At 47.0% G+C, this 25,389-nt stretch overlaps 2 protein-coding genes across 11 annotated transcripts in view; one reads left to right on the forward strand and one right to left on the reverse strand.

Moving 5' to 3' along the window:
* Positions 1-6,256: 6,256 nt before the first annotated feature.
* On the forward strand, positions 6,257-10,291 carry Spag4 (sperm associated antigen 4). The gene is made up of 12 exons (XM_048349111.1): positions 6,257-6,590; positions 7,044-7,154; positions 7,385-7,451; positions 7,625-7,686; positions 7,879-7,922; positions 8,111-8,136; positions 8,252-8,360; positions 8,526-8,601; positions 8,685-8,800; positions 9,191-9,358; positions 9,774-9,863; positions 9,971-10,291. The coding sequence occupies exons 1-12, from the start codon at positions 6,281-6,283 to the stop codon at positions 10,127-10,129; spliced, it is 1,338 nt and encodes a 445-aa protein (XP_048205068.1). The 5' UTR covers positions 6,257-6,280; the 3' UTR covers positions 10,130-10,291.
* Positions 10,292-13,837: 3,546 nt separating this feature from the next.
* The window catches only part of Cpne1 (copine 1), a 48,291-nt gene continuing 36,739 nt past the window's right edge, over positions 13,838-25,389 (reverse strand). For 7 of the 10 annotated variants that reach the window (XM_048349089.1, XM_048349092.1, XM_048349090.1 and 4 more), the window contains 15 exons: positions 23,818-23,946; positions 23,542-23,721; positions 23,341-23,415; positions 23,191-23,262; positions 22,980-23,060; positions 22,761-22,850; positions 22,564-22,650; positions 22,231-22,317; positions 22,078-22,137; positions 21,866-21,999; positions 21,720-21,774; positions 21,337-21,388; positions 14,720-14,853; positions 14,358-14,594; positions 13,838-14,166 (listed from right to left, as the gene is read on the reverse strand). In XM_048349089.1, coding sequence (XP_048205046.1) covers positions 14,023-14,166; positions 14,358-14,594; positions 14,720-14,853; positions 21,337-21,388; positions 21,720-21,774; positions 21,866-21,999; positions 22,078-22,137; positions 22,231-22,317; positions 22,564-22,650; positions 22,761-22,850; positions 22,980-23,060; positions 23,191-23,262; positions 23,341-23,415; positions 23,542-23,721; positions 23,818-23,946 — 1,617 coding nt within the window. In that variant the 3' untranslated portion in view covers positions 13,838-14,022. The other 3 variants (XR_007211318.1, XR_007211317.1, XM_048349095.1) reach the window with 2 other exon arrangements.

Raw genomic sequence — 25,389 nt, forward strand, 5'->3', positions numbered from 1 at the left:
CTGCACCAGCTACAAAGTGGCAGATGCTTCCATCTGAGGGCTAGGATACTGTTCCCAACTCACCTCGGTGCTCTCTGCTTAGCTCAGGATAAGCATAGGGTAAGCATAGCATAGAGTAAGACCCTCAAAACACTGACGGAGGGCTGGGGATATGGCCTAGTGGCAAGAGTGCCTGCCTCGGATACACGAGGCCCTAGGTTCGATTCCCCAGCACCACATATACAGAAAACGGCCAGAAGCGGCGCTGTGGCTCAAGCGGCAGAGTGCTAGCCTTGAGCGGGAAGAAGCCAGGGACAGTGCTCAGGCCCTGAGTCCAAGGCCCAGGACTGGTAGAAAAAAAAAAAACAAAAAAAAAAAAACACTGACGGAAGCACAATATGGTCATACATGCCTGTAATCCCAGCACTTAAGAGGCTGAATGAAGCAGAGAGATTTCCAATTCAAGACTAGCTTGGGTTACGTAGTGGGACCCTATCTCAAAATAAACAAATAACAACAAAACAAAAACCCTGGCTAGGTAAGGCATTCAGCACAAATACTGAGTTAACAGGGAGTTGTATGCAGCCCTAGCTTGCACATATGGTAGTTGTTTCTTGTGCTTCTTTTCTTTTTTTTTTTTTAGGGGGGGGGGGGCCTGTCCTGGGCCTTGAACTCAGTGCCTGAGCACTGTCCCTGGCTTCTTTTTGCTCATGGCTAGCACTCTGCCACTTGAGCCACAGCGCCACTTCTGGCCGTTTTCTGTATATGTGGTGCTGGGGAATCGAACCCAGGGCCTCATGTATACAAGGCAAACACTCTTGCCACTAGGCCATATCCCCAGCCCTTCTTGTGCTTCTTAACACAGGAACTAGAGATCCATAACTTGGTGTTCTAGGACTCTAATCAAAGATTGCCTTCAAGGAGTCTGCAATGGCTGGGTACCGGTGGCTCACACCTGTAATCCTAGAGACTCAGGAGGCTGAGATCTGAGGATCAAGGTTCGAAGCCAGTGTGGGCAGAAAAGAACTACTCAAAAACTGGGAAATGGTGCTGTGGTTCAAGTGGTAGACCACTAGCCTTGAGCACAAAGAGGCTCAGGGACAGTGCCCAGGCTTTGAGTTCAAACCCACAGCTGACAACAACAACAACAAAAAGTCTGCAAACCTTTGAACTAGTCTGTAAAATATCAAATGTGTATGCAGTTTCCCAAACATAAAGCCCCTGGCGTAGGTTAATAATCCTTAACAGATATGCTATAATTAAGCTCAGCAATGAGTGAGTGCATTTTGCAGGCTGAACCCCATAATGGCTGATGGTAATTATGTATGAGTGTGTTTCATAGCCAACCACTTATTCTTGGGCTGGGAATATGGCCTAGTGGCAAGAGTGCTTGCCTCCTACACATGAAGCTCTCGGTTTGATTCCCCAGCATCACATATATGGAAAACGGCCAGAAGTGGCGCTGTGGCTCAGGTGGCAGAGTGCTAGCCTTGAGCGGGAAGAAGCCAGGGATGGTGCTCAGGCCCTGAGTCCAAGGCCCAGGACTGGCCAAATAAAACAAACAAACAAACAAACAAAAAAACCAACCACTGGGGCTGAGAATATGGCCTAGTGGCAAGAGTGCTTGCCTCGTATACATGAAGCCCTGGGTTCGATTCCTCAGCACCACATATACAGAAAATGGCCAGAAGTGGCGCTGTGGCTCAAGTGGCAGAGTACTAGCCTTGAGCAAAAAAGAAGCCAGGGACAGTGCTCAGGCCCTGAGATCACAGCCTAGGACTGGCAAAACAAAAAAAAAACAACAAAAAAAAAAAACCAACCACTTATTCTTAAAATTAATGTATCTCCTATGTGCAGGATTGTCTGACGCCCTCATAGGTGGAGGGCTGTAACTGAGGGATGTGTGACTCGGATGTGTTTCCCACCTTCCAGGAGAACCATGAGTGCCAATTGGTAACATATCCTAGAAACAGCATCCCACAATTACCATTACAGTAGGAATGGGGCCAGACATGATAGTACATGTCTGTAGTCCAAGCACCTGAAAGGATGAATAAGAAGGATTTTGAGTTCTAGGCCAGCCTAGACTATCTGCTAGAACTATGTCTCAAATCATAAAACAAAGTATAGCAACATACAGTAGAAAAAGGGTAGGACTGGATATTGGTAAGGAGAGAGGGCAGAGGGACTTCGCTGAAGAGAGAAGCTTTTAAATGGGCTTCGAAAACAAGAGTTAGGAGCAGATGGGTATATGAGCAGTAGAAAGGAATGCAGGTGATTCGTTTGGCATGGTGAGAGAACACGGGTCTTACTAGGCAACTTTGAGGTGGATAGGGTTCTGCCTTGGGCCTCAGCTTTTCAACCTCAGTATTAGGATCGGAAAGCCCTATGCTGCCTATTTCTCAGTTGTTAGGTAATCAAATGAATTTTGGAATCTGTAAAACATCAGACTAGCTAGGTGCCAGTGGCTTACACCGGTCATCCTAGCTACTCGGAGGCTGAGGTCTGAGGATCATAGTTAGAAGCCAGGCTGGGCAAAAAGTCTTGCCTGGGAGAAATGACCCCTCCCCTTGATTCTCTCCCCAGCACTCTGGAAGTCCTGCCCAGCACCTGTAACCCAAGCAACTGGCATGTCTGGGGGCAGTGGGAACTTCCCCCAGGCTCTGATTTCCCCATCTTCAGAGGTCAGTTCTGCATCTGCCTTGGCCACACCCCCTTCTTCCCTCCCCTGTATAACCTCTCTCCTCCCACCATAATCTCTCTGGTTCCTCCCCTCTTCCATCTCCTGGGTTGTGCAGTTTGGTCTCTGTCTCTCAATAAACCCTCAAACCCCTAGACCCCGTGGGAGTTTCTTTTCAGCAGCCCTTACACATGAGACTCTTATCTCCAATTAACCACCAGAAAACCAGAAGCAGACCTGTGGCTTAAAGTGGTAGAGCAGTAGCCTTGAGTGAAAAAGCCCAGTAACAGTACCCAGGCCCTGAGTTCAAGTATCACAACCAACCAAAAGACAAAAACCAGATACAGATTGTTCTGTTTATTAAGCAAGGCTCGTTAGTTAGATCCCCGCCCCGCCCCCCATGTGTGCATGTGTGCCATTCCTGGAGCTTGATTTCTCAAGGCTAGTGCTCTACCACATGAGCCACACCCACACTTCCAACTTTTTGGTAGTTAATTGGAGGTAAGAGTCTCATAGACATTCCTGCTGGGGCTGATTTTGAACACCAGTCCTCGGGTCTCAGCCTCTTGAGTAATTAGAATTATAGGTGGGAACCATTGGCTTCCAGTCCAATTTACATGCTTGTTTGTTTGGATTTTTTTTCCAGTCCTGGGGCTTGGACTCAGGGCCTGAGCACTGTCCCTGGCTTCTTTTTGCTCAAGGCTAGCACTCTGCCACTTGAGCCACAGCGCCACTTCTGGCCTTTTCTATATATGTGGTGCTGGGGAATTGAACCCAGGGGTTCATGTATAGGAGGCAAGCACTCTACCACTAGGCCATATTCCCAGCCCACATCTTTTTTATTTTATTTTATTTTTTTTTTTGCTTTTTAAACATCTGCTTTTGAGAGTTCAGTCAAATAGGGCACAGAGTAAGAGCAGAGGGGTAAGTTGAACCATAATTTTTGTTTTATTTTGAACCAATATTAGGGCTTGAACTCAGAGCTTTGTGCTCTTACTTGGCTTGATTGCTCACAGCTGGTACTCTACCACTTGAGGCACACTGACAGTCTAGTGTTGTGCTAGTTAACTGGAGAGAAGATCTCATAGACTTTTCTACCCAAGCTGGCTCCCAACTGCAATCTTCCAGCCTCCTGATGAGCTAGGGTTACAAGTGTAAGCCACTGGCACCTGGCTTGGATCAGAATTCTTTTTAAAAATATATAATTTTATTGTTATTAAGGTGCTGTACAGAGGGGTTACCATTTCATGTCAGGTAAGGAGATGGACCAGAATTCTTAATGTGCAGTACCGTGGCCTTCCTATCTGTCTTCCTCTTGGGCTCTGTAGGATCTAATCAGGCAACATGAGGGCTGGCACAGGTACCACCTCTCTGGCAGGTGAGGTCAGACAGAAAGTGTATTGGGCTAAAGGGCAGCACTCTGGAATTCTAATCTGTCCTTGCGTAGTGCTCTCAGGGAAATCCCTTTCCCTCTTTGGACCTACGGTGTGATTTGCACAAGATCTTTAATCACAATCCTTAATCAGGATTGTGCATGTAGTTGTTAAAAATGCAAATCCCTGGGCTGGGGATATAGCCTAGTGGCAAGAGTGCCTGCCTCAAATACACGAGGCCCTAGGTTCGATTCCCCAGCACCACATACACAGAAAACGGCCAGAAGCGGCGCTGTGGCTCAAGTGGCAGAGTGCTAACCTTGAGCGGGAAGAAGCCAGGGACAGTGCTCAGGCCCTGAGTCCAAGGCCCACGACTGGCAAAAAAAAAAAAAAAAAAAAAAAAAAAAAAATGCAAATCCCTGAGGAGAGGAATACAGGAATATAAAAGAGAAACTGAACTTGTTCAAAGTACACTATACAAGTCTATGCAATTATCACAATGAAAGTCCCTTGTAGGGCTAGGAATGTGGCTTAACAGTAGAGCGCTGCCTAGCATGCATGAAGCCCAAGGTTCCATTCCTCAGCACCACATAAACAGAAAAAGCCTGAAGTGGCGCTGTGGCTCAAGTGGTAGGTACAGTGCTAGCCTTGAGCAAAAGAAGCTCAGGGACAGAGCCAAGGCACTGAGTTCACAACCCAGGACTGGCACAAAAGAAAAAGTCTCTTGTACTAATATGTTTTTGGTGTTTGTTTGTTTTTTGCCAGTCCTGGGGCTTGAACTCAGGGCCTGAACACTGTCCCTGGCTTCTTTTTGCTCAAGGCTAGCACTCTACTACTTTAGCTACAGCACTATTTCTGGCTTTTTATGTTAATGTGGTACTGATGACTCAAACCCAGGGCTTCATGCATGCTAGGCAAGCACTGTACTACTAAACCACATTCCCAGCCAGAGCCACTATTTATTTGTATTTGAAACAGGATCTCAACTATCTAGCCCAGGCTGGACTTGAACTTGCAATCCTCCCACCTCACTTTCCCGAATGCTGTCATTACACGTGTGGGCCACCTGGACAGTCTGAGAACCCGAATTTAAGATGGATTGGTATTCGGCTGCATGGCAGGAGTTTGGGAACCTCTGCTCTGTGGTCATCTGTGCTTCATCATCCCGGTCCCGAGGGATGGTGTGTGTGTGTGGTCTGAATGTGGATGTACTGTGATGCACAGATGTGGAATTCTCAGCGCCACCCTCCCCACTTGGGTGGTAAATAATATTCTTTGGCCTGAAGACTAGGATGAGAGAAGAAGGGCTGAAGCATCCTCTGCTCCGTGTTACTTCTTCCTTCACAAAGGTGTGGAACATCTACTACAGGCTAGGCCCCTCTTGGTGCTGGAGGATACACAACAGTGAGCAAAACCAACAAAAATGTCCATCCTCAGGAACTTTATGCCTTAGTGGGCATGGCAAAGCTATAATAAACGTCGATAGCACCCCAGTGTCAAATGCTGAGCAGAGAAAAAGCAAGGAAGGGATGGAAACAGATTGATGGCCAGTGCAGTTATTTATTTTTTGTCGGTCAAAAAGGCTTGAACTCAGGGCCTGGGCACTGTCCCTGAGCTTTTCTGCTCAAGGCTGATGCTCTTCCATTTTGGTGTTGGAGTGGTTAATTGGAGATAAAGAGTCTCACAGACTTTTCTGCCTTGGGCTGGCCTTGAACTTCGATCCTCAGATCTCAGCCTCCAGAGCAGCTAGGATTACAGGCGTGAGTGCAGTCTATTATTATTATTACTGTTATTATTGTTTGCCCGTCCTGGGGCTTGAACTCAGGGCCCTGTCCCTGAGCCTCTGCGTTCCACCGCTTGAGCCACAGCTCCACTTGCGGCTTTTCCTGAATAGTTTCCTGGAGATGAGTTTCTGGGCGTTTCCTGCCCAGGCTGGCTTCCAACCGCGGTCCTCAGATCTCAGCCTCCGGTGCGGCTGGGATTTCCGGCGCGAGTGCGGGCTTGGGTAACGGGCCGGGAGGAGTCGCCGTTCCCCGGGCTCGCGGTGACGCCCGCCGGGGCTCGCGGCGGGGCGCAGGGGCTCCTCTGTGACGGCAGCGGCCGCGCGGGGCGCGCGCGGGAGGGCGGAGTCCGGCTGCGGGCCCGCCCGCTCGCGCAGGGTCCGCGGGGTCCCGGCGGAGGGCGGGCCGAGGGCCTTGGCGGCGGCGACAGCGACTTCGGCGTCCGTGAGGGGCGGCCCGGAGCCAGGATGCGGCGGAGCCCCCGCCCAGGCTCGACCGCGTCCCCGCACAAGCACACGCCCAACTTCTACAGCGACCACAGCAACAGCTCCCAGAGCGTGACTTCGAGGGACAGCAGCGGGCACCGGTCGGCTGGTCTGGGGCCCGGGAAGTTCGAGGGCAGAAGGACTCGGGGCTCGAGCTGCGGAGAGCCGGCCTCGACCCCAGGAATGCCTGCGGGAGCCTCAAAGGCCGGCAGCTTCCGGCCGAAGCCGGCGCCTCGGAGCCACAACGGGCAGACCGCCCGGGGCGCGGCAACCGTGAGGGGCGGGGCCTCGGGTGCGGGCGGGGTCGAACCCGGGGGCGAGGGGGCGGGGGCGGGCCCCTGCGGGGCGGGGCCTGGCGCGGATCGGGGAACGGGAGAATGTCCGGGGACCCGGGGGAAAGTGAGGGCAGTATATAGATTGAGTTATTTATTCATTTGTTTTAAACCCGTGGGGGCGGGGCCTCGGTGTGACGGATGGTCCCGGAGAGGGGCGTGGAATCCCGTGATTGGTCACCACGGAGAAGGCCCTCAGTGCTGGCGGGAGTGGTTGGCTGCCCGGAGGTTGGGGCGGGGCCGACTCCGGATGGTCCTACCGTGGCTCACCGCGAGCGCGGGAGCCTGGGGCCGGGCTAGGAGCCCTGTGGAAAGGTTGTCTGGATCGACACTCGGGAGCCTGCGACTGGGCACTGGTGGAAGAATGAGCCAGCGGTACACAAGGCCTCAATTGAGTCTTTGGGCACCTACAGAATTTGCTGAGCCTCCTGTAGTCTCTGAGGAGCAGCAGCAGCTCGACCTTCTCTCGACCCTGGACCTGAGACCAGAGATGCCTCCCCCACGGGTGTCCAAGAGCTTCCTGAGTACGGGCCAGGCCAATCTCGACACCCTCCCCCCCCCGCGACCCTCCAACATCGCTTCCAGAATCCGGTTCCCCCGTCTGAGCCCCCCTCGGCCCCTTCTCTGAGTGTCCCATCCCTTCTCCAGGTCCCAGCTCGTTCTTTTATCCGCCCCGCCTCCTGAAACCGGACCCTCGTGCTCTAGGAGCCGGTGTTCAGGCTCGCCCTCCCTGAGCCGGTCCTCCTTTCTCCAGGCCTCCTCTTCCAGGTGCTGAGCGTGTTGTTATCCGTGGCAGGAGACGCGCTGGTCAGTGTGTACAGGTCAGAGGGAGGGACGGGGGCGGCCCAGGGCTGCTCTTTGGCCAGGGAGGGGAGCAGGGCCGGGCCCAGCTGAGGCTTGAGTCGTGTTCGCAGGATCTGGGTCTTCGGACCCTGGGGTCGGGGATGGGGGTTGGCTAAGGGCCTCGGGCCTCAGCCTCCCGGCGGTTCTTCAGGGAGGTCTGCTCCATCCGCTTCCTGTTCACCGCGGTGTCGCTGCTGGGCATCTTTCTGGCAGGTGAGGGTTGGCGATTCCCTGGGCGCCCCAGCTCTACAACTTCACAGCCAGATCCAGCTTCTCCCCCACCCCCATCCCCTGTGTCACAAGTCCCAGCCCCTTCAGAGTCCTTTAGTGCTACCCTGGTCTTACACTGCCCTCCCCAGCCCCAGCCCCCCAGGCCTCCCCCTGAGACCTCTCTCTCTTCTCCAGCGCTCTGGTGGGGACTCCTGTATCTGGTCCCTCCTTTGGAGAATGTGAGTTGGGGAGTCTGCGTCCTGGGGTCGGTGAGGGAGTTATGGAGGTCCATGGGAGCTCAGGGCTAGGACAAATCCCGAGGAAGCACTGGGGTGAGACCAGAGGTGTTGAGGAATGGGGTGATTCTCAGAAAGCAGGTGGGGGGGGGGCTGCCAGCTCTGATGTGCCCCTCCCTCACCCCTTACAGGAACCTAAGGAGATGCTTACGCTAAGGTAAAAGGGCGCTTGGGGTGGGAAGTGGGCTGTTTGGAAGTGCTGGGGTGGGGGCTCTAGGAAGGGTCCAGGGGGACAGGGAGTCGATCGCCCAGTGCCCCGCTCTCCCCTCCAGCGAGTACCATGAGCGCGTGCGCTCGCAGGGTCAACAGCTGCAGCAGCTCCAAGCGGAGCTGCACAAACTGCACAAGGAGATGTCCAGCGTTCGCGCAGCCCACAGCGAGGTGAGCACCTTGGCAAGCTCGTGTGGGTCCCGCCCACTAGGTCCTGGGGGTTCAACCTCCAACCCAGATCCCCACCGCCGGACTCCGAGGTCCCTGAAAGTCCAGAGCACCAAGTTGCCCGCTGGGCCGCACACCACCCCACCAACTCCACCCAACCGTCTGCAGAGAGTGGCCAAGCTGGTGTTCCAGAGGCTAAACGAGGACTTCGTTCGGAAACCCGACTACGCGCTGAGCTCAGTGGGTAAGAGGTGGACTGACCCCCCCCCTCCCAGCCATCGGCTAGGCTTGGGGTGGGCTGAACATTATTACTTCTCTTTGCTTTAGGAGCCTCCATCGACCTAGAGAAGACATCCCACGACTACGAGGACACGAACACTGCCTATTTCTGGAGTCGCTTCAGTTTCTGGAACTATGCGCGGCCGCCCTCGGTCATCCTGGAGGTGGGCCTGTAATCTGGATCTAGGATGGGACCAAGGGGCTCCAGCAAGGGAAGAGACCTTAATGAACCTGGCGGAGGAGGGCGCCGGCTGAGATGAGGCCGTGGCTCGTGGCCAGGATACAGCTTCCTTGAAGCCTAAGCTTCTTCAACTGAATCTGGCAGAGCATGAAACTGGGTACTTGACCCATCTGTGCAGGCAGGGACTGGCGCTGGCGGACTCTCCAAGCCCTGAGAGGGACCCTCTGTCAACCCATTGGTTGGATCTTTTCTTCTTTTTTTTTCTTTTTTCTTTTTTGCCCTAAGTCTTGCTAGGCAGCTCAGGCTGGCTTCAAACTCACCAGCCTCTTGTCTCAGGGTTCTGATATACTACTTCCTCTTTTCCCATCTGCAGCCAGATGTGTTCCCTGGAAATTGCTGGGCTTTTGAGGGTGACCAGGGCCAGGTGGTGATCCGGCTGCCAGGTCACGTGCAGCTTAGCGACATCACCTTACAGCATCCACCCATCAGCGTGGCACACACTGGGGGAGCCAACAGCGCTCCCCGTGATTTCTCAGTCTTTGTGAGTAGGGACAAACCAGGAGGTGGGGGATTGTGTTTTAAAAATGTAAAACTAGCCCCAGCACTTGAGACTTTGCTTACTCATCTATAAACTGGACATCCTACCTTTTGCCTGTCAGGGCTTCTGTAGGTTATAAATAACTATACTAATATCCAAATACCAGGTATAGCTTATTGTGCCCTTTATCTGTGCCACTATTTTGTTACATAACAACTTACGAAATACTAAGGTAACCCTCTACAAGGAGACATTACCTGCCCAGTCACACACCTAACAACTGGACAGACTATGATGTAGTTTTTAGAGCCCACACTCTACACTATACATTCTTCCATCAGAATGTGCCTGAGAGCACAAAGTTGTTTTGTCTTCTGCCTGTGCCTCAGTGTTCCTCCACTCACCTTTCACCCACCAGGGCCTCCAGGTTGATGATGAAACTGAAGTTTTCTTGGGGAAATTCACCTTTGATGTGCAGAAATCTGAGATTCAGACTTTCCATCTACAGGTGTGTTTATCCCTTGGGGTGAAGGCGCTAAGGCAATGGGCAATGAGAAGATGGCTGGGGAGGGCAACCTTGAGATTACTTCTTGGCATGATCATTTGTCTTCCCAGAATGACCCTCCATCTGCCTTCCCTAAGGTGAAGATCCAGATTCTAAGCAACTGGGGCCACCCACGTTTCACATGCTTGTATCGAGTCCGTGCCCATGGTGTGCGGACCTCAGAGGGTATGGGGGAAAGTGTCTCAGGGGCCACTGGGGGGCCCCATTAAACATGCTGATTGGAATAGAATTGAGCTCTGTGCCAAAGAAAGCTGAATCAGTGCTTGAAGGTATTTTGTTGAGGAGGGACCTAGCTGCCTATGGTAAGTAAGTATGTTAGGACCGCTTAATGCATTCTTTCCTTAGAGAAGCCCAGATCAAAGTAGTAGCAAGTTGATGGTTATGGAGGACGCCCAGATCAAAATAGTAGCAAAAGTTGATGGTTATGGAGGACTTGCCAAGAGTAAGAGACAGTATGTTGAGCTTTTCATACCACTTGCTGAACAGTCCTAAAACCAAAGATGGAAACTGGACAGATAAGAAGACTTGTTCAAAGTTGTTAATAGAGGGTGCTAGAATAAGATCTGGAGCTGCTTTCTCCAGGGATAACCGCTTCAGCTATAGAATTGCTAGGCTGCTAAAGCCTTGCTTGGACTCAATTTCTATCCCCACTATCTGGGAAGTACTCCAAATTCTGCTAGGGGGTGTGTAGAAGGGAAATTTCTTTAGGCAGCCAAAAATTAAGGAGACCATGAGACGCTCTAGAAAACTTTTGAAGTCCCAGAGCTGATATAGGCCTAGCTGTCTTTACATAGGTTGTCTACAAAGTCTTGAGTATCCAACTCTGTGCTAGACACAGGGCTGGTGACTGTGTTCACCAGACCCTGTTCACAGAATTCACTCACTGATACAAGGTCAAAAGTAAAATTGAACTTGAGCATAGTAGAGCTGGGCATGGGCAACAGGATCTTGAATCTGAGTCCAATCTTGGCAAGTCTCAAAAAAAAAGTAAAGTGGAATTAAAGGAGAAAATTTAAAACTATGAAGGAGACAAAGAATTAATGAGTTCTACCTATCATGAGAAAGAAATATGGGCTAGTGCAAGTGGTTCATGCCTATATATAGTCCTAGCTATTCAGGAAGCTGAGATTCAAGGATCAAGGTTTGATGCCAGCATGGGAGAAAAATCTGAGGGATACTTACCTGTGACAGCCTAAAGCCCTGAATAGCATATGCATGTGCATGTGTGTGTGCGCACGCACACACACACACACACACACACAAGAAATATGGAGTTCTGGGAATGTGGCTTAGCGGTAAAGGGCTTGCCTAGCATGCATGAAGCCCTGGGTTCAATTCCTCAGCACCACATAAACAGAAAAAGCTGGATATGGCACTGTGGCTCGAGTGGTAGAGCACTAACCTTGAACACAGAGAAGCTCAGGAACAGAGAAACCAGGCCCTGAGTTCAACTCAGGACTGGGAGAAAAAAAAAAAAGAATGTTTTTGGCCTATGAGATTAACAAAAGAGGTAATTTTAGCCATAACTTTTCAGTTTACATTATTTGTTAAGATTTTTTTTTTTCTTTGCCAAGCCTGGGGCTTGAACTTAAGGCCTGGGCCCTGTCTCTTGAACCTCTCTGTGCTCAAGGCTAGCACTCTACCACTCGAGCAAAAGTACCATTTCCGGCTTTTTCAGAGTAGTTTATTGGAGATAAGAGTCTCATGGACTTTCTTGCCCAGGCTGGCTTCGAACCGTGATCCTCAGATCTCGGCTTCCTGAGTACCTGGGATTACAGGTGTTGCACCTGGCTATCCATTACGATTTTTTTTCTTTATTGTCAAAGTGAAATACAGAGGGGTTACAGTTTATTCCATTATGATTTTTCATATGCTCCCTGTGCTGGTTGCTGGTGGCTCATACCTATAGTAATCCTAGCTACTCTTTTTTTTTGGCCAGTCCTAGGGCTTGAACTCAGGGCCTGGGATCTGTCCCTGAACTTCTTTTGCTCAAAGCTACTGCTTTGCCACTTGAGCCACATTGCTACTTTTGGCTTATTCTGTTTATGTGGTAATGAGGAATCAAACCCAGGGATTCATGCATGCTAGGCAAGCATCCTACCACCAAGACATATTCCCAGCCCAGCTACTCTTATCTCTAACCAGCAAAAAGCTGGAACTGGAGGTATGGTGTAAAAGGTATAGCACCAGCTGTGAGCAGAAAAGGCTGAGTGAGAGCCCAAGGCCCAGAGCTCAAGCCCTACTTACTAGCACAACTTTACATGTCTAAGAACAAATATTTTGAAAATATCCCTATAAATATACAAAGATAAATGTCCACTGCAGCACTGTTTTAATACAAATCCCTATAAATAATGGGCTGGCTAAATAAACTCCGGCACACATATGAAAGAATATGTAGGCATTAAAAAGAATGAGGTGAGATGGCAATTTCTGATGAATAAGACACCCAAAATAGATTAAATAAGAGCAAAATGCAAATGTCATGTAAAATGTTCTATTTTTTGCTTGTTTTTGTAGTTGCTGGGGATTAAAATACCCGGGGCTTCACAAACACTAGGCAAACATTCTACATCTGAACTACACCCCAAGGGACCTCCTCATGTTCCATTACCTATTTTGCTTAATATTTTATTTGAAATGATCTATGCTAACTAGCACTAGTACACATTTTAAATTAGAAAACAGCATGTTAGGACTACGTATATAAATGTACATAAGGAGAAAAAGATATGTACTAGATATATTTTATCAGGACATAAGGGTTTTGATATTAGGAGTTCAAGGCCAGCCTGAGTGATATGGCAAGACTCTCTCTGCCATCCATGAAAATTTTCTCTACAATGAATACACTTTTTTTTTTTTTAAAGAGCCCAAGCACTGGTGGCTCATGCCTATAATCCTAACTACTCAAGTAGATGAGATCCTAGTTCAAAGCCAGCTGGAACACACAAATCTGAGAGACTCTTATCTCTAACTGACAAAAAGGCAGAAGTGAAGGTGTGGCTCTAGTGATAGAGTGCCAGCTTTAGCAAAAAAGCCAACAAGAATGTAAAGCCCTGAGTTCAAGCCTCAGTACTGGCATTATACACGCATGCACACGCACACAATTCTCTCCTTTCTCCTAATGAGTCTAATTTAAAAATAATAAAAATACAGGATTATAAACTAGGTATGGTGATACATGCTTAGAATGTGAGTGCTAGAGGCTGAAGCAGGAAAATTGTGAGTTCAAGGCCAAACCGGGCCACATAGCACAGGGCAGTCTGAGCTACATGGTGAGACCTTATATTTAAAAAAAAAAAAAAGAAACAAAAAGTCCCCAGCGTTTCAACCAGAATTATCACTACTTCCTTCCTCTAAGAAGTCTAATATAGCCTTTGCTCCACCTTTTTATTTTTATTTTTTGCCAGTCCTGGGGCTTGAACTCAGGCCTAGGCACTGTCCTTGAGCTACTTTTGCTCATGGCTAGTACTCTCCCACTAGAGCCACAGCACCACCTCTGTCCACCTTTTAAACTCACCTCTGCCTCCCCTTTGCAGCCTCTTAGGGGGACTGCCACTTCCTACCTTGCTTGTTCCCAGCTCAGCTCCATCAAGGAAGGGAAAGCTTGTTTGCCACAAGGCAAATTTTGAATTTTCAGAAAGAATATCTCTAGAATCAATAAATATCTGGCTAAATACCCAATTTGTTTGGGTAGGAATACTTTATTTGATCCCCTAAAGTCAACAAACATGGTCAGAGAGAAAAAGTAAATATTTAGAGCTGGGTGCAATGAGTTTCCACAATGTCAGAAGTGGAGTTATGGCTTAAGTGGTGGAGTACTAGCCACGAGCAACAAAGCTCAGGGACAGCATCCAGGACTGGCACACACACACACAAAAAGTAGCCTTCCTCACCCAAAAATACACAGAGAATGGTGGCACAGACTTGTCTTTACTGGATGACAAGCACATGGCTCAAGAGCAGCAACAGCAAAAGCGAGTATAAAAGTACCAAAATATAAAGTGCTAAGCAATGCGGGGAGAGTGCAGGGTTGGTCCATGATCCAGAGGATCTCGACGAAGGCTGAAGTCTGGCTACAGATTGCTCTCCAGGGAACCTAGGCCAGAGGCGCCTGTGCTGGGCCCTTGGCTGGGGATGGAGGCGGCACCTTGAGTGGGGCCCAACCTCGAGCCTTGAAGTAGGATGCCAGTTGTGTGGGCACTTCTGCAAGCACAGTCTGTGCTAATGCCTCCCGTGGGGCCTGCCAGGAAAAGGACAAGGTCAGTGGAGTTCCATAACAGCTTCCTGCAGTCTACATACAAGGTCTATACCCACAAAAGGATAACATTTAACCCATTCAACCCTGCCCAGCATTGGGGCTTTAACCTCCTCACATCAGGGAGGAGTGGAAGGGCAACCTTTAGATCTGTTCTAAAACATGACCCTACTCACATTCTGGAATCGGCGATATGGCACAAACTGTACAATGTCACGGGCAGCTGCCTCCCCAGAGCGTGTACGGAGAGGCCCACCATCTGCATCCAGCTGTTCCATGGCCTCAAAGTCAGCACTACCCACGCCAACAATGATCACTGACATGGGCAGCTTTGAAGCACACACCACAGCCTCACGTGTGGCCTCCACGTCTGTCACAGCACCGTCAGTCAACAGCAGCAGCACGAAGTATTGCTAGGGACAAGGCCATTCATACGCTGAACCAGATCTTTTCCAATCCCCTCCACCTACCCCAGATAGATTCTCACAGAGAAAAGATGTCCTTTGTTACACAACTCTCACCCACCCCATTGTCTTACCGAGGGAGTGCCCTGATACGCAGCCTGGGCTGCAAATCTGGCCACATGGTTGATGATGGGTGCAAAGTTGGTAGGGCCATACAGGCGAACTTGCGGCAGAGCTTGGCGATATGCATCCACAATGCCCTGTATGCCTGCAAAGGAGGAAGGAAAAAAAAATCCTGGATCAGGATTTGGCTAGATCTGAAATTACCCCAACTTGAGTAAGGTAGTTTAGGAGGCTGTATCTCACTCAGCCACCTCTGTAACCCAGGATATTTTATCCTACAGTTAAGGAAACTAAAGTTCAGGAAAGAGAAGGTGCTTCCCCTAAAAGAAAAAAAAAAAAAAAAAAAAAAAAGCTACCCTGGGCAGGAATGTCCATGAGACTTTTATCTCCAATTAAACACCAAAAAGCTGGAAGTGGAGCTGACGCTCAAGTGGTAGAACACTAGGAATGAGGTTGAACTCGGGGCCTGGGTGCTGTCCCTAAGTTCTTTTGTTCAAGCCTAGTGCCCTACCACTTTGAGCCATAACTCCACTTTTGATTTTGAGTAGTTAATTGGAGATAAGAGTCCCATGGGGACTTTTCTACCCAGGCTGGCTTCAAACCATGATCTTCAGATCTCTTCTTCTTAAGTAGCTAGGATTACAGGCATCTGCCACCAGTGGCTGGCTATGAGAATATATTTCAAGTAAACCCAAACCAAGAGACATCCTAGAAATTATCTGGCATAAATTCTTCAAAAATGTTACTGAAAGATTTAAAGAATTCTTATGGCTCATGTCTGTAATCCTACTCAGGAGGCCAAGATCCAACGGTTGTGGTTCAAAGCTAGCATGGGCAGAAAAGTTTTCAAGGCACCGTTTCCAATTAACTAGCAAAAAAGCTGGGCTAGAGGCCTGGCTCAGTTGTTAAAAGCACCAGCTGGGTGTGAAAAAGTCAAGCAAGGGAGGTGCTGACTACAAGCCCCAGTACTGCCACTACCACCCCTCTCCCCACACAAGAATCCTTATAGATGAAAACACATAACAATATACAGAGTGATAAAGATTTCCTTTTGGTGCAAAAACATGAGAACCACTGGAAAAATCTAAAGTGTTATAGATCAGTTTAGACTATAGTATTTTAGTTTCCAGACTTTGAGACTTATACTTGGTTATATAAGAGATTGTTTTTCATTTTCAGACACACATTGGAAGTATTTAGGGGCAGGTGCATACTATTGGGTACAAAGTTGGTGAGGGCTGGGATATTCTCTACAACATTATCACAACACTCCAGGAAAAATGATTAAAAAAATTACACATATCCATCCTTACTCTTGACTCGAGCTCCACTGACCTCTAAACCTTGGCAACTAGTCTTGCTCCCTTCTGTGTTTCCTCTAAAATACAAAGTAGGGAAAATTGTAAAGTTGAGAAAAAATCAGATAAAGTAAAATTTTCTACTTCAAAAAGCTGGGTTGGGGGCTGGGAATATGGCCTAGTGGCAAGAGTGCTTGCCTCCTACACATGAAGCTCTCGGTTCAATTCCCCAGCACCACATATATGGAAAATGGCCAGAAGGAGCGCTGTGGCTCAGGTGGCAGAGTGCTAGCCTTGAGCCGGAAGAAGCCATGGATGGTGCTCAGGCCCTGAGTCTAAGACCCAGGACTGGCAAAAAAAAAAAAAAAAAGCTGGGTTGGTGATGCAGCTAAAACATCTGGAGAAACAAGAAAAAATTGAATCTAAAATGACTAGGAGGAGAGAGATCACAAAGATTAAAGAAGAGATAAATATGATTGAGAATAGAAAGTCCATTCAACAAATAAAACTAAAAGCTGGTTCTTTGAGAAAATAAAATTGACAGACCCCTTGCAAGACTTACAAAGAAAAAGAAGAGACTCATATCTGTAAGATCAGGGATTCCACTGGAAAAATTACAACAAATACACAGGATATTCAGACAATCATAAGGAACTATTTCCAGAACCTCTACTCACTAAAGAATGAAAATTTTACAGAAATGGATCAATTCTTAGAGAAGTATAAACTGCCCAAACTGAATCAAGAAGAAATAAACCAACTAAATAACTTACAGCGAGATACGGGAGGTAATCAAGAGCCTCTCAACAAAGAAAAGCCCAGGCCTGGATGGATTCACCAATGAATTCTATAAAACCTTCAGTGAGGAGCTAATACCAATACTCCTCAAACTTCCATGAAATAGAAACAGAGGGAGAAATCCCAAACTCATTCTATGAAGCTAATATACTCATCCCCAAACCAGGCAAAGACGCAACAACAACAACAAAAAGAATTACAGACCAAAATCACTAATGGACACAGATGCAAAGCTCCTCAACAAAGTATTAGCTAACAGGATCCAGAAAATGATCAAGAAAATTATACATCATGATCAAGTAGGCTTCATCCCACAGATGCAAGGATGGTTCAACATCCGCAAATCAATAAACGTAATTCACCACATCAACAGAGCTAAGACCAAGAACCACATCATCACCTCAGCCAATGCCCAAAAAGCCTTTGACAAAATACAACACCCATACATGTTAAAAGCCCTGGAGAGAACAGGAATAGAGGGAACATTTTTTTTTTTTTTTGGCCAGTCCTGGGGCTTGGACTCAGGGCCTGAGCACTGTCCCTGGCTTCTTTTTGCTCAAGGCCACTCTGCCACTTGAGCCACAGCGCCACTTCTGGCCATTTTCTGTATATGTGGTGCTGGGGAACTGAACCCAGGGCCTCACGTATACGAGGCAAGCACTCTTGCCACTAGACCATATCCCCAGCCTAGAGGGAACATTCTTTAAAACAATAAAAGCCATATACAACAGACCAACTGCTAATATATTAAGTGGGGAGAAACTAAAACCATTTCCCCTAAACTCAGGAATAAGACAAGGATGCCCACTCTCCCCACTTCTATTTAACATAGTGCTGGAATGCCTAGCTATAGCAATAAGGTAAGAGGAGGACACCAAAGGGATCCGTTGGCAAAGAAGAAATCAAACTATCCCTATTCGCAGATGACATGATCTTATATCTGAAGGACCCAAAAAAATCAGTCCCCAAACTCCTAGACCTAATAAACCATTTTGGCAAAGTAGCAGTATACAAAACCCACAAAAATCAGCAGCTTTTCTGTACACCAGCAATGTGCAAGCAGAAAAGGAGATTATGGAAATAATGCCATTTACAATAGCTAAAGAACAAATTACCTAGGGATTAATCTAATTAAAGATGTGAATGACCTATTTAATGAGAACTATAAAAATCTAGAAAGGAAAATCAAAGAGGACACAGATGGAAAGACCTCCCATGGTCATGGGTAGGCAGAATCAATATAGTGAAAATGGCCATATTGCCCAAAATGTTATACAAAGTCAATGCAATCCCCAAGATCCTAGCTACGACCTTCACTGAAATAGAAAAACAACCCATAAATTAATATGAACAGCAAAAGACCTAGAAAGAATAGCCCAAGAAATTCTAGGCAAAAGAAGCAGTGCAGGAGGTATCACAATACCAGACTTCAAGCTCTATTATAGAACCATCATAACAAAAACAGCCTGGTATTGGTATAAAAACAGACCTGAAGACCAAGGGAATAGAATAGAAGACCCAGAAATAAAGCCGCATTCTTACAGTCAGCTGATATTCGACAAAGGAGCTAAAGACATACAATGGAAAAAAACATAGCCTCTTCAACTACTGGTGCTGGGAAAACTGGGCAACCATATGTAGAAAACTCAAAGTAGATCCCAGCCTATCGCCATGCACCAAGATCAACTCAAAATGGATTAAGGACCTCAACATCAGACCTGAATCCTTGAAACTACTGAAAGACAGAGTAGGAAAGACACTAGAACTTACAGGCACAGGAAGGAACTTCCTGAATATGTAGTCCCAGGGGCACAACAGATAGGGGAGAGACTCGACAAATGGGACTACTACAAAATAAAAAGTTTCTGCACAGCTAAAGATATAGCCACCAAATTAGAAAGACAGCCAACCATATGGGAAAGGATCTTCACCAGCACAGCAACAGACAAAGGCCTAATATCTGTCATTACAGAGAACTAAAAAAAAACCCTCCAAAACCAGTAAAACAATTATTAAGTGGGCAAAGGAGCTAAAGATAGCGAGACTTCACAGTAGAAGAGATAAAAATGGCAAAGAAACATATGAGTAAATGTTCAACATCCCTGGCAGTAAAGGATATGCAAATAAAAACAACCCTGAAATACCACCTCACTCCAGTTAGAATGGCCTATACTCTGAACTCAGGCAACAACAAATGCTGGAGGGGGTGCGGGGAAAGAGGCACCCTTCTCCACTGTTGGTGGGAGTGCAAATTAGTACAACCACTTTGGAGAACAGTATGGGGGTTCCTCAAAAAGCTCAGTATAGACGTACCCTATGACCCAGCCATACCACTCCTAGGCATCTATCCTGAACAACAGGTCTCAGGATATCAAAAAGACATCTGCACATCCATGTTTATCGCTGCACAATTCACAATAGCCAAAATATGGAAACAACCCAGATGCCCCTCTACAGATGAATGGATCCAAAAAATGTGGTACCTGTACACAATGGAATACTACATAGGAATTAGAAATGATAAAATATTGGTGTTTGCAGGGAAATGGTCAGAACTTGAACAAATAATGTTGAGCCAGACAAGCCTAGAACACCGAGAGAACAAAGGGGCATGGTCTCCTTGATATATGACTGTTAGGGTGGGGGGAGGGGGACCAGTAGAGACCAGGTCTTCGAAACAAAAAACTTCTTGTCAAATGGTATTTCCACAGGTTTGGGTCAGCGACCTTACATTAACAACTACTAAACATAAAAAGGCCTAAAATAGACCTCTCAGTGGATCACAATAGCTCAACAGATATGTATACAAGATCATATAAGACAAGGATAAGCAAACTATTGTTGACGTTATATTTAAAGTTCTAGGTGAATTTCCTTTGGCGTACGCCATGTGGCTACTGTATATGATTTTGGTACACTGGGTATTGTATATATGCCTACCTGATCTAGGGAAGGGAAAGAAAAACGAAGGTGTAAGATATCACAAGAAATGTGCTCACTGCCCTATTATGTAACTGTACCCCTTTTGCACAACACCTTGTCAACAAAATTTAATTAATAAAAAAAAATGTAATGAAAAAAAAAAAGGCTGGGCTGGGAATATGACTTAGTGGTAGAGTGCTTGCTTAACATGCATGAAGCCCCGGGCTTGATTCCTGGTACCACATAACCAGAAAAACCAGAAGTGGCTCTGTGGCTCAAGTGAGTGCTAGCCTTGAGCAAAAGCAGCACAGGGACAGTGCCCAGGCCCTGAATTCAAGTCCCAAGACTGGCAAAAAAACAACAACAACAACTGAAGGGCTGCACATACTTGTAATCCTAACTACTCAGAAAGTACATAATCAGGAGGATCATGGTTTAGGCCCACCCAGACAGAAAAGATCACAGAAAACTTATCTTCAAAATTACCATCTGGGGGCTGGGAATATGGCCTAGTGATAAAGTGCTTGTCTCGTATACATGAAGCCCTGGGTTTGATTTATCAGCACCACATATATAGAAAAAGCCAGAAATGGCGCTGTGGCTCAAGTGGTAGAGTGCTAGCCTTGAGCAAAAGGAAGCCAGGGACAGTGCTCAGGCCCTGAATTCAAGTCCCAGGACTGGCAAAAAAAAAAAAATTACCAGCAAAAAGCAGTGCTGAAAGCAAGATGCAAATGATATGACAACAGTCTAGCAAATGAGGACAAGTTCAAATCCCAACAAAAAAAGAAAGGCTGGAGCCATAGCTCAAGTGGTAGAGTACTTGCCTAGTCTGAGTTCAAACTCCTGAACCACCAATAAAACAACCTCTGATTGCAACTATGGTTCCAGCACACACAAATTGTGCCTTGAATTCAAACTCCAGTACCACAAAAAAAAAAAAAAAAAAACAGGGCTGGGGATATGGCCTAGTGGCAAGAGTGCTTGCCTCGTATACTTGAAGCCCTGGGTTTGATTCCCCAGCACCACATATACAGAAAATGGCCAGGAGTGGCGCTGTGACTCAAATGGTAGAGTGCTAGCCTTGAGCAAAAAGAAGCCAGGGACAGTGCTCAGGCCCTGAGTCCAAGGCCCAGGACTGGCAAAAAAAAAAACCAAAAAAAAAAAACCAAACTACTTTAGCGCCTAGAGAAGCTGGGACTTGAATCTAGATAAAAGATCTGAGTAACTGGCAAGAAAGCACCCTGAAGGGAGATACCAAGAGTTCCACTGATTCCCAAATAAGCCCCTTGAGTTTCTAGGCATACATAATGTAATTAATAGCTACTGTTTGTTTTTTTTAGAAAGCACCATGTGCCAGGATTTCTTCAGATTTGCTGCTTTACTCATTACATTCTGCGTGAACACTCAATATCCTTTATAATTTTTAGCTTTATTACAAAACCAGAGAACACAAAGGAAAGCCTAAGCCAAGTAGGCAGTAAGTAGCAAGATTTGACTCCAAAAGGCTAGCTATAATGTCTAGTACTCTAGAGAAAGGAGCCAGGTATCCTCTCACAGCTCTTCTTTGCTAGTACAGGCTTGGGCCTCAGGCAGGAAGATCAGGAACTTACCAGTGCAATATGGATTACTGGGATTGAAGTTCAAGGCAAATTCATGTGAGACCTGAAGGCAAGAATAAAAATCAGATTCTTCATGGGACCCTTCGTGGTGAGAAAAAAAAAAATGCACTGTAGGGGTTCTGTAGTAGTTCAGTGATAGTGCTTAACATGCATGAATTCCTGGGGTCAATCCTCAGCACCATAAAACTATGGCATATACCAAGATTCTGATGGGAGCTATTTAGTCCTGAGCTTGCTATAAACATCCCTGCAGGAATGAATCCTGCATTTCCCCTCCAAGGTGGGTGTCAGGCAGCAAGTCAGTTCACCATAGTCCTCAAAATTAGGATTCAGAAACTGAAAACAAGGATGAGGAAGAGAAAAAGAGAACTTACCTGCCAGTTAGGGGGCACCTGAGCCCCAAATCCAAATGCTGGGAACAGCTTGTCCCTGTGGGAGGACAATGAGTGGGGGGAGATGCAGTGAGGGCATTGTGTGCCCAAAGGCAGAGGTGGGGATGGCTGAGAGATTAGTTACTCACGAGTCATAATCCTGAACTACACTGCCCACACTCCACAAGGCTGTCAGGTACTCATTGACTCCTGTAGGACTCAGGTAGTGCAGGGAATCAGGTGAGGAGGGATCCCCATTGGAGCCAGTGAAATCTATACCCACCTAGAAGGATGCCAAAACAGGAGCTGAAGGTTACCTTGAGCCCCAGACCTGATATCTTGCCCCTAGTGAGGTACTTACAGTGAAGTTGATTTGGCAGCCTCCCATCACATAGTCCAGGAAGGAATACTCTGTTTCTACCTGCAGATGTAATCACATTCAGGCCTTGGGCAACGGGATTGGAGTTAGAAGCTCAGAAATGAAAGCCTGGGTTATCACAGACTATTGTCTCACCTTGCAAATCTTGACACGGATAATACCAGAGTTCTTATAGCTTTTCTTTTTTTGCTGCTTCTCAGGGTGGATACATTCAAACTCAGCCTGGTAAGGAGAGGAAAATTAGGGTAGAGAACCCCCACAGCTTCAAAGGATCTGAACTTCCTTCTCTTCTATCTCCACAGGCTTTTTTTCTTCTTCTTCCTGAATGGGGGACCCTGGACTCAGGGTCTGACATTTCTACTCAAAGGATGGAGCTCTACCATGTGAGCCATGCCTCAACCCCCACATCCTCCCCTGGGTAGCAGCCAAGTTGGCCCACCTCAACACCCAAGCAGGCCCAACACTCACTGGGACTGCTTGCAGCTGGGCCAAGCTGGTATGGAAGGTACCAATGAGATCATGTGACCCATCACTGTCGTAGTCTGAGCAACGCACCTGCAGGGAAGCAACACGTGTGCTATATATACATATGAAGCATATAGAAATGAAAACTCCTTTCCCAGACTCTCCCATTGCTCAGTCTACTCAAAAGACAAGCTCCTCACCTGGATGGGCGTATTGAGGTCTCCACCACAGAAATGCTGAAGTGGAACTGAGAAGCGTTTCCATGTTGGGTTCAGGTCATTCTTGATTACCTAGACATGGAGAGCAAAGTTTTCTAATTAGTTCTGGCCTGGCAAACTCTTCCAATATTCTACAACTTGCTAGTCACAGCCCAAGATTCCCTCCTGCCCAACCCACCCAATCATAAGGGTCTCACAAACCTCAGATCTGTATGCCAGGTGCCACTTCCCATCACCCTGGCGGAAGAACTCAAGGAATGGATCTGATTTTCCCAGAAAATCCTGCCAATGCCACAGAGATCCTAGTTATAAGACTTGGGAAGACATAATGACAAGGCCAGCCCTCTATTCCTCATATACCACCTATTTCCCCTTAATTATTGCATCCCTAGAATAGCCTTCCCAGACGTACCTTCTTATCTAGGTTTCTGGCCTCCACCTCCATGGTTACTATCCGACTGTCCTTTAACTCTTGAGCTGAGACCTAGGTAGGAAAGATTTTATCATCTCATGAATTCATTGATCTAACGTCCTGCCCCAACCCTTGTGGGTTCTTTCTTACTGTGATGGTGGCTCGTCCAGCAGGTTTTCCAGGCTTCAGCATCAAGGGAAGAGTTAATATCTGGCTAGACACAATCTGGGGCAAAGAAAGGTAGGGGAGAACTCAGTATCTCAGGCAGGATAAGTCTTGCTTGTTCTCCCACTTCCAGGAGGCCTGGATTATCTGATACTCTGAAGGACCCTACTCCTTGGTTCAACATACCTGTCCTAGAGAACACTCAGCTCCCCCTAGGAAGTCATCATCCCCCAGCTCTGGGGTCTTGTTGTCTATGTCATAGATTCCAAAGCGTAATTTCTGGACTGTCTCAAAGTGGTACTCAAGCTGCAGAGTCTTGGAAAACTCAGGGCTTGAACAATTCCGTACTCGCTCTGTCCGGCCAAGCTGTGGGCAGAGGCCAAAACCATCAGTCACACTTACTTCACTCTAAAACTTCACTCTAGCTCCCTCCGTGCCCTTAACCTCCAAAATTCACCTCACCTCAGCCCAGGTGCCCCCTCCCACATCCTGTAAAAGGACACAGAGTGGGTCAGACTTGGAGCCGATGTCCTTGTCAATGAGGTGGTCACAGGAAATGGACAGCTGAACCAAGGTCACACAGTGGGCCATCTGGAGAGAAAGAACTGGGTCAATAACCAGGAACTGTTTTCCACCCTTCCTTGACTGTAGATCCCAGGTTGGGAAGGCCAGAATACATTGTGCAGGTAGGGCTGAGTCTGAATTCACTCTCAAGACACCAGGGAAGACAAGGCCCTATATAGCCTCAATACTTATGGCAATTTTATTAAGTTCAATGGCACAAGAGATGGAAGTTACAACCAATCCTGGTCTAGACTAATACTAATAGAAGAATACTAGTCTAAATCTATAACTTATGCCCCCCCCAAAGTAATCCTTATTCCCAAACTGATTCTAATGCCCATCAGTATTGTACAGATCCAGACACCAATCTTGATCTCTGCAGAGAACAATGAATCATTCTGAATCTGAATTTCAATTCTGAATGAATTCAGTCTGAATTCTTACTAGCCCCAGCCACAAACCTATATTCCAAACCCAAGATCATCTCCGGTGAAACCATGATCCAGATACTGCTCCCCAGAAGTCTCTTCCATCAATAACTCCCTAACCCTGGGACTCTATATTTGTAATTTACCTACACATCAATTCTCCTAACCTCTGATGAGTAGCTCAACTCCAACTCCATCTAAGCAATCACCATTTCTTGCCTAGCTTATAACAGTAACATCTTGGGGCTGGGGATATGGCCTAGTGGCAAGAGTGCCTGCCTCATATACATGAGGCCCTGGGTTCGATTCCCCAGCACCACATATACAGAAAATGGCCAGAAGTGGCGCTGTGGCAGAGTGCTAGCCTTGAGCAAAAAAAAAAAAAAAAGAAGCCAGGGACAGTGCTCAGGCCCTGAGTCCAAGCCCCAGGACTGGCCAAAAACAAACAAACAAACAAAAAAACAGTAACATCTTCAACTGGTCTCCTTTATCTTACTATGCCATCCTCACTCCACCTCACATCCACACCTCCACCTCAACAAGCTATTATTCTCAATATAAGGACCAAAGTGATGCTTGTCAGGTCAAGTCTCACTTCTGCTTTAACCTTTCCGTTTTCTTGGAAAATATCCAAACTGTACAATAGGTAGGAAAGATCTCAGTTGTTCTGACATTCTACCAATTCTCTTGATCACTTCCAGCCATCTCATTTGCCATTCCCCAGATAAGCAAACTTCCCCAAAGCTACAGTAGTTGGAATGCCCTTTCCTTACATTATCTACATAGCTTGTCACTCCCAGTCGCTCCTTTATTCAAAATTATCTCCACAATGTAGGAAAAATCTCTTCTTTTTCTAGCTACTGTAAAATATTCAGCCACTGACACATGCCTCTTTCTTGCTTTTTTTATTTAACACTGATAACAATGTCTAGTATATTGCATATATTTTATTTATATAATTTGTCTCCCCCAGTGGAGTACAAATTGTGAAGAAATAAGTATTTTTATATGTGTTCTGTTCACTGTTCTACCCCAAGCATCT

This window comes from Perognathus longimembris, chromosome 6 (genome assembly GCF_023159225.1).
Source record: "Perognathus longimembris pacificus isolate PPM17 chromosome 6, ASM2315922v1, whole genome shotgun sequence".
Lineage (NCBI taxonomy): Eukaryota > Metazoa > Chordata > Mammalia > Rodentia > Heteromyidae > Perognathus > Perognathus longimembris.